Below are 12,164 nucleotides of genomic sequence, written 5' to 3' on the forward strand. Positions count from 1 at the left end.
CAGACGGGATGCTGGGCTAGATGGACCTTTGGTCTGACCCGTTGATGGCCATTCTTATGTTCTTATGTCTATGAGCCCCCTCTACGGGCAAATGAAGAAAGAGGCAACACTCCAAGGAGGACGACAGAGACACAAGCAAATAGCCCACAAAATATTGAAAATACATGACTATACTTACCTTTCCTCTGTTGTTTTCCAGAGCTGAAGGATTTGTTCAGTTCAAAAGAGAAAACAAATATTACATGTTAAAGATGTATGTCATGGTTAAAAACAATGCTGCAGCTTGTGGAAGGAAGCATTAATGTAATCTGTGATTGGCCCTAAAACAGGAAGCACTCCTAAGAAAGGTTGTTATGGTTGCTGGTGCTGGGAATCAGTATTTTGGCATTGCTGGATTAGTGGCCAAGTGGACAATGGTTCTCAGCTCACTTTCAAAAGCAGATTTAAAATGTCATATGCAATACTGGAAAAATGAGAAACTTGTATGGCATGACAGGCATGTGCTTGTGTTGCATCTGGTCTATAGACATGCATCAATAGTCAGTTTCTTTCCTGAGTAATATTTTTTCTTTGCCAGCAACACAAGACTGATAGCTGCAAGTGAAAATGAATCCAATCAAACCCTTATTTCTTGGCACAAGGCACCTTTGGTGCTTCATAAAATTCACTCTTTGAGCTATGTAATCCTTTGAATCAGATTTTTCCCTTCCGTGGTTTTCAAAGACTGGCAGTGTTTTTTTTTTTAACGCAGTAGTTATTGACCAGCTCTAAACTCTGCAGTTTAGAAATTTAAAACTTATCAGACATGTCACAAGGAACAAAGTTGTTTTCTTTGATCTTAGAGTACAGTGAGCAGTAGAAATTTTAAGAAGAGTGTGGGCTCTCAGAGTGCTCAGGTTCATAGGACACCTAGAGCTTTACTTTGTGAATGTAAAATACCTTAGGCATCTCATTAGAATTCCTTGTAGTGCTATGCTCTGTTTAAAATACATATGAATAGCGTAACCCCAAATACCAATACCAGTGATTAGGGCTGCTGATTAATAGTTGTTAACTCATGCAATTAACTCAAAAATTAATCACTCAAAGAATTAATTGCAATTAATCAGTTTTTATTGATCTGTAAGCATAGAATACAAACTGAAGTTTATCAAATATTTTTGACTCTTTTCTACATTTTCAAATATATTGATTTCAATTACAATACAGACTACAAAGTGTACAGTTATTTTGTTTGATTACAAATAGTTGCACTGTAACAATAAGCAAAAAAAAGTGTTTTCCAAGTCATCTGATACAAGCACACTAGTGTGATCTCTTCATTGTGAAAGTCTAACTTACAAACATAGATTTTTTTAATATAACTACTCTCAAAAACAAAACAATGTAAGACTTTAATGCTTACAAGTCCACTCAGTCCTACTTTTTGTTCAGCCAGTCATTAAGACAAACATGTTATTGACATTTACAGGAGATAATGCTGCCTGCTTCATATTTATGTCACCTGAAAATGAGAACAGACATTCATATGTCACTGTGGTATCTGGCATTACAAGCTGTTTATGTGCCAGATATGTTAAATATTCATATGCTCCTTCATGCTGCAGACACCATGTCTGAGAATATGCATTCAAGTTTAACATTGTTTTTAATGCTGTTATATTTGTACATAATCCTACATTTGTAAGTTCAACTCTCATGATAAATAGATTGCACTACAGTATTTGAATAAAGTGAATTGAAAATAGTATGCCTCTTTACAGTGCAAATATTTATAATAAAAATAAAGTGAATACTGAACATTTTGTGTTGTATTGTAATTAAAATCAATTATTTGGAAATGTAAAAAACATCCAAAATATTTAAATAAATGGTATTCTATTATTGCTTAGTAACATGATTCATCACGGGATTAATCACAATTAATTTTTTAAATCATGTGATCACGTGATTATTTTTTAATGCTTGACAGCCCTTCAAATGATGCAATCAGTACACCAGTTGCAGTGTTAGCTTTTTAGCAATTCTCAGCACTATTATTTTATAATCATCTGCAAATAAAAGCTCTTGAGTCACCGATTTCTTGATTTTAAGAAAGATAGTTTACTTGTGTTTCATACACAAAAACTGATAACCAACTGTGGCTTAAAAAATTAACACTACTCCACTTTTCCACAAGTGTACAAAAAAGAAAGAATGGATTTACATTCAACAGTAAAGCTTAAAGTCCAGTCTAGAGAATAGTTCCATTGACATTCACATACACAAGCACAGAATAAATATTTCAGGATTCTTATAAGAGCATACAGCATACATACAGTTCTTGAATTTTACATAAGGAGTGTTAGTAGGATCAGCAGTTCATAACCTCATAGAAAAGTAAAACTAAAACCAAAAAAGGTTATGTGGGAGATAACACCAAGACACTGCAAAGAGCTAGCAGGTTAGTAGATCTGGTTGTGAGAGAAAGTTTGCTTCTGCTTCTTTACGTTAGGACAGTTTGTTTGCAAATATTGTGTATTCAAAGTGCAGATTAATGCAGAAATTATATTCTTGTATTTATTAATACATGCAAGAGGCAGTGCCCGAGTGACCCGACAGAATAAAGCTGTGATTGGCAAGTGGCCAATATAATACAGATGTTTCAGGCAATTTCTCTAAAGCACTTTAATAGCAGCAATTATCATTTCTCATGGCTGTTGATTGACTTCTGTTTGGGTTAAAGGGCATCATATTTCTTTAACATTTACAGCTATATTTTCTTTATAAATAAATATATCAAATAACAAATAGCATAGATAATGTGTTTCTTTTTTCTCGCTTTTGCATATGCATTGTGGAAAATACTCTGACCTTTTCAGAGATGTTAAGTGCAAAAGAATGCTGAAGAGGCTTGAAACAGGGATGTAGAGGGAACATCACAGTGACATTCCTGAGATGTCAGCCTATCCCGTGGTGTCCGGCCTTGCTAGGACAATCAGGACCTATAATGACATTATAGTCAATGGCTTGGTGAGAGTTATACTGTATGGTATCTTAAAGAGCTGTAAATGTGAGCATTTCTTTGCTGGAGCATGTACAATACGTAATGCAGAACACTCAACATTCCACAAACCTAGTCTCTAGATTTGAAAAGTCTGCTCATCTCCTTCGAGACATTTCCTCCCCAGCCTGAACATCTGAACACTATATTCATTAGGTGTTTCCTTTGTGTTCATCTTTTACCAGCTCTTCTTGCATTTTATAATCTGATCTTGTATCGCCTAGCTGTCATCTGCACACAAGTGTTTCCAATCAGACACAAGATGCACAATGTCAAAACTCTTAAACTTGTCCTGTAAGTGTCATCAAGACAGGATCACAGGAATCACAATGCAGAGAGTCCAACCTCTCACTGGCTGTACTGTGAAGAGTCTCCTTTTCGGCGTAGGAGAAAGGAAACTTGTGTCTGCTTTTTAGAGTCTGAAAACAAGCCAGAGTGGAGAAAAAAAGTTAACATCAGACTTAATAAAGCTTTCAAGACAAAACCTGTTGAGCAATCTAGACAGACATTGTGAGCTTCCTGCTGATGGCAGAAGTCTATACATACAGGAAGTCTGTGAACAGTAGGAAGAAGTTGGGAGTTGCTACATAGGAGAGATCTGCCAATATTAAACAATCTGGCTAAGTGGGTTTGGACAGTATAAATCCCTCACTGGTCACTGTTGTCAGTGGTGCTGTTTCCCTTTTCTTTTTTCTCCTGACTCTTGTTTCCCTTCTTCTTTTTCTTCTTCTTCTTGGTCTCTTCCTTCTTGCCAAAGGTTATGAAGTCACTTTTGTCACTTTGGTTGTTTGGCGGGTCCTGCCGGATGGAGATGATTGCAGGAGATCCTGGGATAATGAATTTGTCTGGCAACTCACCCGGACCGGCTTGTTTGGGATTGCCCGGTCCATATTTAAAGGTCCAGCTGTTGCTATTCACACCAGCTCCCACTGGGGGGGACACCTCTCCTGCTTCAGGCTCTGGAAGAGTTTAAAAAAATCCCAAAATATTAAAGTCTTACAGCAGCATCACATACAATTAATCAGCTAATATAGCACACGCAGGTCCCCCCAAGGGACTCTTTCAAACAAGTCTCAAAATCTGGCCTCATAATGGGGGATGGTTTGCTCCACTGCTCTTTACCCTTTTGTGGCAAGTCGTGACAGGCCATGAATTGAAATGCAAAGCTGGAAATCAGAGGGATGACAGATGTCAAATTGGGACTGAATTGGTAAAAATGTTGGGAGAGGAGGGTAAACATTTCAGTGATTTCCTAGACTGGAAACTCCTTGTGAGTGCTCTTGTCATGTTGTATTTCAGCTAACGAGCAAGGACTTTTGCTGTATTTCAGAAGCTATTCACTGTTGAATGAAAATGTGCATAGTTGTAGGAGTGTCCTGTCCAAAACATTAAAAATTCCATGCCAACAATTAAAAATTCTGCACACTTTTAAAATTCAGCAAATACTGTTTGTCAAAAATCATACTATGCAAACACACCAGTTTCAATTATTTTTGTAATTGATTTCAAAATACCTGTCAGCAAATATGTCTGCAACAAAACAGACACAAAAAATAGTCCCAGAAGCAGAAAGTTAAAGAAATCCCGATGATAAGCCAGTTCCTGTTTCTGCACCCTCTTGCCCCACAATCCAGAGCCCAGTCAGGAGGGCCAAACACTCTCAAGCCCCACCATCTCAGAGCCCAGATTCTGCTCTTCCAGCCAATACACTTTTCCTTCTTGCCCTCAGAGCCCAGCTGCAGCTCCTGTCCAGCAAATACACCTGCACTCCCCTGCTGCCTCCCCCTGAGCCCAGCCATGGGGTCCCCTCTTGTCCCACCAACCCAGACACCTGCTCCCCACAGAGCCCAGGCATCCAGAAGGTGAAACAGCCTGATGTTCCATTCCAGACTTGCATGGAGTTTACTATACACCACTTTCTCTTTCCTTCAGCACATGCTGGGAACTGCAGCTGTCAGCTTCCTTCTGCTCCCCTCACAGTGTTCTTTTGGGTCCAGGGGGCCCCAGTGGCAGCCAGAGCACTACAGCCCCCTGCTGTGGGGTGGTAAGGAAATACTGAATGCATGTTCACTTCCGCAAATTCTGCATTGCGCAGTGGTGCAGAATTCCCCCAGGAGTATAGCAAAGCTTTCACATCAGCATTTTGCAGACATATCAGGCCTGTTAGCCCTTTGACTATAACTACATCAATTTTTAATAGTTATGTGAGACACACAAGCCCCTGCTTAGTTTTAGAACTCTGCCTTGGTTCTACTGCACAGCACAAAGCAGTCACACTTAAAGCTAGGCAACTTATAACTAGCCTTCCAGTATAAATCCACTTCCGAGTTGCACTGCCACAATTTTGCTAAAGCTAAACCAGTTTACTTGAAATTTCTCAGGTGTGGTCTCCTGCCACTCACCATATTCTGACTGAATGTGATGTGGATCAACCTTTTAGAACCCTTGAAGAACTTGCTTTTTTTTTTTTTTAACTCTTTGAAGAGTCTTCAATGCTTTTACAATCTTGGACAGAAACTTCACATTTATTTTATCTCTCCTGAGTATTTCCTGGAGTCTGAGTATTCTGGGGGAGATCTGATGCTTATGTCTGGAGTTATTTACTCTGGCCTTTCAAACCTTTGATGTCCGATCAAACCCCTGTTCTTTGTGGACCCTAGCAAAATGAAGGGTTCCAAATACACTTGCAAACACCTCTCATGGTTGTAACATTCCTCAAACCCACCCACGTGCTTGTAATAATGCATAAACACTGACAGCACCATAGTAATTATATTTTCTCTGAACAAATGTCACCAGTATATTTGGCATAGAATCACTCTCTGTGCACCAATTCAATGATAGCATAGACAAAAGCATCAGCGTTTCCACTGCACCACTGCAACTGGTCCTCTCACCAGTCTCACAGTGTTCCTGAGTTCCCCTGTGTGATCACTGTGAAATGAAATATTTCCTGTACCTCTGAATCTCACTCTGCAGATATTCAGCTTTGGCAATTTTATGCATGGGTATTTTTAAGTGTTAAAAGGTATTCTATGTGCACACTAAAGCTACGTCGACACAGGCAGCCTCTGTCGACAAAACTGGGCTTTTGTTTACAAAACTCGTCTACACGGTTAAGCACTCTGTCAAGAGTTAGTCAACAAAACTCAGCTATTCAGCCGGCAGTGTTATATTTCTCTCTGGTCAGGTATAATGCCTCTGTCAACAGTGTTTTGTCAACTGAGTGCCCACGTAGACACTTCTGCAGACAGAGAGGGCTTCCGGTTCCCTGAGTAGCTCTGTTTGCAGAGCTTCCAGTCAGCTGTTCTGTTCAGAGAGGGCAGGGCAGTCTGGCTGCTCTCTGTCCACAGAGAAGCTTGCTCTTTCGAACCTCTTTTATGTGTAGACACAATCTGTCGACAGAGGCTGCCCATGTAGACATAGCCTAAAGGTTTTTCTTGTTTCAGAAAAAGGAACGCATTTAAGTTTACAAGTCTCAGAGGGGTAGCCATGCATGCATCTGATGAAGTGAGTCTTTGCCCATAAAAGCTTATGCTCCAATAAATCTGTTAGCCTATAATGTGCCACAGGACTTCTCATTGTTTTTTAAGTTTACATTCTTTCCTTAAAACTGGTTTCATGCATACATATCTCTGATACGTATGATGCTTCTTGATCTTTGCTTTTCATGCTGATGTTGTACTTTCATGTTCTAGACTCTACAATGGTAGTTTACATGATATATTAGTACTGTTATTTGAGGACATTTGTGTAATAGATGGCCCATGGGATCCTTATGAGCAAGGTAAAATCCTTTTTTCGGTATGGGACACATGAACAGGCAATAATAAAGCACGTTTCCTCCTGGGAATGGTCTGATCATAAAGAAAAATTGTTTCCTACACAATCAAGAGAAATTAACTCTGTGAGCAATGATCAAGTAACCCCGTGCTTTGTATGGGAACTTAACTTACAATAAACACACACATATTAATATGACTAGATAAAAGCACCTCAGCATTTTTGCTTGTTCTGGGAGGGTTGTTTTGGCGAGCTTAATTGAATTAACTGAGGCTGTTTTCAAATATTTTCATTTTTCAAACTGTTAACATAAGACCTTTGTGTCCTTTCTTTTTACAAAACTAGACTTCTGTAAGTTTCTTGTGGAAGCAGAGTCTGAATGAGCTCTCCACTGACATCTAAAGAACTCTGGTGAGCCGTGGAAGAGAACTTCAGGAGCTGATCTCATTTGCATGGACACACACCCCCTGCCTAGCTGCTCGTCACCATGGGACTGCTTGCCCAAAAGATCACTTTTGGCTCACCCTTCACTAACTAGCACTCCCTAGGTAAGGAACATTGCTTCCAAAGTCATGGGCTGAGAGAGGCTGGGGGCAGGTATCTGTACCTAGTGGTGTAGGTCCTGCCCAAGGGCCCCAGATGTTGTCTGACCCTTCCCCTCTACATGACATGATCACAAAGCAAAATTAGACTTGATTCAGAGTCTTGCTACATGCTGCACAGCTGAAATTACTGATGCCTGGCTATCAGTATGGGGCCAGTTTGGGGTGGTGTTTCTGATGCAAGAAGTCTGCCTAATGGGGCTGTGAGGATCCCCCACTAACCACTGCAATCACTGAGAGCTGTGTTAAGGGAGTGTGCATTGAGACACTGCGTGAGGAGAGGTTCAGCTAGCAGTGTGGCCATCAGAGTCAGTGGTGAGTGCCTGAGCAACGGAGCATGCAAGGTGCCAGCTCACACCCCTGCCATCCCAGCTGCAAGGTGAACTCTGCAGATGAACTTCTGAACCTGGGGCTGTACTACGAAGAGCGACTGTGAGTGGCATGCAGAGAAGGGATGGGCACGTTAAAGGAATTTTGGGGCTCATGGTTTATGTTTGTGACCCCAGTTGCAGCATATTCCCAAACTAATTTTTTGCTATACTGTATGTAGTGAGAGGAGAAGTACTGGTCTGCAAGGGGTGTTGTGTAACTGTCACAGGTTGTGGTGTGAGGGCCCAAGCCGGTTCTGGTGTTGTGGTGTAGAAAAGAAACCCCTAGGTCCTGAACCTAGCCCTTGTTGCTGCCCACTCTATCTGGCTACACTTGTAACATTAATTTTGAACATCGGACTTTTCGTGTTTGTTTTGGACACTGGCAAGTTGTTTAATAAAACGCAAGACACTAATATGGATTTCCAGACTTCAGTTTAATTAAGTTCCTTGCCTGGGATGTGTGTAGACATGTTATCTCCCCCGTTCGAAATTCAAATCAGGAACTCATCCTCTCCCTTCTTGTATTCAGAAAATGCATCCTTGCATGTTCCACACTTATCAGCAACCTTTGACAAATCAATGGTGTCTCCTGTCTAACAGCTCCCTTGGAGCACTCCTGCCAAACCACCCTGGCACAGATTCTCTTTTCTTCTGTTCCTGTGCTTGGCATACAAATGGGGCATGGCGAGGCAGAGGTGACCTTAAACCACTTCCGTGCCTCCCTAATGCTGGCTTGTGTTAGGGACCTGCACTAGTGCAATAAAGAACAGCCCCAAGGTTTGTTTAAAGTGCATTGACTTGTTACGCGTCTGTATGGACCACAATACCAGCAAAAGAAATAGAGCAGTGTACTTTGCCCATGCCTGCCTCTCCCACTCTGGACATGTCCCTTGTATCAAGGAGAGGGGCCATTACACTTGCTCTGTGTTGACCAGAGACTGGCCATTAGGATTATAGTATTCTGCAGGGGCCATTAGAGATCCCTTTCTGCAGTGCAAAGGGCTGTAAAGGGGTCCCTGCATTGCCTGGAAGTGTTAAACAGTATTACGAAGTGGGCAGACGTGCTTGGCTGACTATACCACTGAAATCTAATGCAAAACAGGATAGTGTCCCTTCAGTCTGCTTCTGCTAACCAAATCTACTCACCACATTACGTGAGTAATACACGTCACAAATCCTTTTGCCAGAATGGAACCAAATTGAGCAAACTCGTAATATCTACCCTGGAATCAGGATTCTGTAAGCACCGAAGCTAAGGGGCTTGCCTACACTTATCTGTCTTTATCACAGCCCTTGCATATGTCTACTGCCCTATAAACTAAGCATATTAATACTCCTTAATACTCTCTAAGCAAAAGGAAACTAATAATCCTTACAGGGGGCAGAGGAATTCACAAGCAGGGAGACAGCTAAGGCCAGAACTGAACATCATTTCCTAGTAGTGAGGCTTCACCAGGCTTCTCAAGAAATTTCACTTCTGCCTGATTTACCCGACAACACTGTATCTGGAATGTCAGGCAGTAAGGTCACAGTTCAGTTGTATTCACTGCATGTTCAGGCATTTCAGAGCTGGGATAAATGTCAGCTACTCTTCAGTTTCTAAAGCTGCTATAGAGTTATTTACTGTCTGATCAACAAGAATGCAACACACAAAAACTTGCTATTAGCTGTGACTTTACACTTAACAGGATTAGTTGTGCTCCTGCATATTTTCTGGAGCTTAATAAATGCCTTAAAACTGTTTGTTGAACTTATAAAAACTGTCTAAATAAAGCTAAACCCCCTAACTGTACTTATCACACTTCATTTCAAGTGTTCCACTGCTTTTCTCTGCACCCTACAGCTATATATGATCTTGTAAGGGGTCATCACAAAATAAAATATGCTTGGGCCCTTCTTGACAGCCCTTTGGCATTCTCTGAAGTTGAGTGTACTGGATAGATAGTAATTAATGTCTTCTCAATTAATCAGGAGTCCTTATGTTCAATGCCCGAATGATTTGTTTTTTAAACACAGGCACAAATCAGAAGCTCAGCGCATGATGCAGATCCTGGATCCTGACACTGCAGATGTCTGTGTGTGTCTGCACTCTGAAATGGACACTGCCTTTTTGACCTCATCAGCCAACACCCACAGGCTAACAGACAAATGGGAGTGTCTCAGCGAAGCTCTGACATAATGTTGAACCACACCCCATGGCAGCAGGAGACACTGAACAGCTGAAAAGGCTCCATTTTTTTTAAAAGACAAAACTAAACTCATGAACAGTAGTAGTAATGAAAAATCCTAGGCTACTATTTGCAGGAAGCGCATGTTAGAAATTACAGCATGGATACTTTTCTGGAGCTCTAAATACCCCCGTAGTTTCAACCAAATAAAGTTGTCATTAGGATCATATTGTTTAAGAAGCAGCTTCATTCCACCCCAGAGAGCTGCATTTCAGTGGCAAGTGAAATGACCCTGGCCTACTTTGTGGGTCTGGTAATCTTTTGATGAAAGACTCCTCCATAAGCACCTGTCACCTGATTTACAGGGCCCTCTTTTGTGCATTCACATAATTGATGAGTTGGTTCCACCAGCTCGTATTCTATCCCAAATGATGGGTAAGCGGAATAGAGCTGACATGCAGAGTGATGGGTTAAAATAGGCTGGGAATTGACATGTCTTTTAAGTGCAGGGCGTGATGTCTGCTCACTGAGCACAAAACACAGTGTCACTCAGCCAGCAAATCAATACTCCCGTCAAGACTGGGCCAGGAATGCAGAGGGCTTTTTACTCACTGACATTTTATGTTCTTTTGCAGGGACTGTGCATGCTGCCGCCTCTGCATAATCCCAAAGCTAAAATCTGGCATTTGCCAGGAACAGGTGGTGCTGCCTTTCTGTAATGGGAACTGTCCATATATTATGAGGGTAGCACTTTATCTCTGCCTCCTACAAACATCAGCTGCAACTACCTCTGTTGTTGAAGGACCTTTGTCAGAAGGAGACTGACTTTCACATGAGAGCAGAGCTACCCCGGCTGAAGGAGACCAAAGCATTTCTGTGCAGCTCTGTCTCCAGACAGAGACATTGGTGACGTGACATACTCAGCCAAGACAGCAGCTTGTTTCCGTTCGAACCCTCCCCTTCCCATTCATCATTTTGCCCCTGTCTGTGAGGATTCAGTGACTCGTGAATCCAAGGAGCCATTCAGATAAAAGCTTTCAACCAAGCCATACATTCTTAGTTGTTACAAAGAAAAGCCTTTTGAGTGGTCTGATTTTTTTCTAGCCAACAACACACACAAGCTGTAGACACTGCGACTTTAGGACTAACCCAGTCTCTATTGACAGACCCCCTGTATCCACAGGTCAGTAGAACCACACTGTTGTTAACTAAATGCATGTATTTAAAATGGAGATCAGGAAACAAGCATGAAGCAAACTGCAGAGGAAGCCGGACATTAACCTGATTTATCTCCTCCCTGCCTCCTTTGCTTATGCTGCACTGGCAGCAGCTCCTGCCTCTGGCTGGCATGATGAATATTCACTGCTATAAAGAGTCTGACATTCTGTGCACACGTTTTGTGAACCAGCACGACAAGTGCAAGCATGATGTGCACTGGAATTAAAAGGCCTCTCTGTGTCATTCAGGGGGATCTCTGCAGCCATCCTGGCTGCACTGATCTTCCCTAAGCCTTTTCTGGATTAAAATACCCATTTAATCTTTTGTTTTAATCAAGAAAAGTGGTAGCTATTGAATTCTGAGATAGGGGAGTGATGCAGACAGAAAAAAGTTAAACCTCCAATAGCCTAACCCCAACGTCTGCAAATGGTCATGACAAGCAAATAAATAACTCTCACTTTTTGCAATTCCATCTGTTTGACCTGTACTGCCCTCATGATTGAACAGGCAAAATTACAGCTCCTCCCCACCAGGGAGTCTGCTGTTGTAATCCCTGCCTGTGTTTAAATACAGTAACATTAAACTAGGTAATTACAGCGCATATGGTGTGTGAGAGCCCCAACCCCCCACTGCTCTAACACCCAGGGACAAAACAAGAGAAAGGCAACAAGGAATCACTGCATTTTCTAGTCTGATTTGTGGTGGTGGTTAGTGTTGTGGCACAACTGGACTTTAAATTAAGAAGTATTGAAAGAAAAATGCTTACAGGGAAAATATTAAAAAAAAAAGTTATTCAGGTACTGGAGGGGCTCTGACACCATGTTCAGGGCTGTCACTGCAACAAGACTTGTCAGCTACCATGGGCTAAAAAATCAAGTCTCTTGTGGCCACACTGTAATGCAGGATAAATGGCTTCTCAGGGCCACTGATCAAACAAGCAAACAGAATGAGTTATCTACAGCCCCATTGCTCCCTTATT

At 41.5% G+C, this 12,164-nt stretch overlaps 1 protein-coding gene across 4 annotated transcripts in view; it reads right to left on the bottom strand.

Moving 5' to 3' along the window:
- Positions 1–894: 894 nt before the first annotated feature.
- The window catches only part of LOC142021310 (protocadherin alpha-7-like), a 157,476-nt gene continuing 146,206 nt past the window's right edge, over positions 895–12,164 (bottom strand). For 2 of the 4 annotated variants that reach the window (XR_012647661.1, XM_075009959.1), the window contains 2 exons: positions 3,901–4,002; positions 895–3,462 (listed from right to left, as the gene is read on the bottom strand). Coding sequence is in view for 3 of the 4 variants with exons in the window: in XM_075009959.1 (XP_074866060.1) it covers positions 3,392–3,462; positions 3,901–4,002 (173 nt within the window). In the remaining variant the exon portion in view is untranslated. Of the gene's footprint in view, positions 4,003–12,164 lie in introns of all 4 variants that reach the window. The other 2 variants (XM_075009958.1, XM_075009957.1) reach the window with 1 other exon arrangement.

Source organism: Carettochelys insculpta, chromosome 15, assembly GCF_033958435.1.
Source record: "Carettochelys insculpta isolate YL-2023 chromosome 15, ASM3395843v1, whole genome shotgun sequence".
NCBI classification, from domain to species: Eukaryota; Metazoa; Chordata; order Testudines; family Carettochelyidae; genus Carettochelys; species Carettochelys insculpta.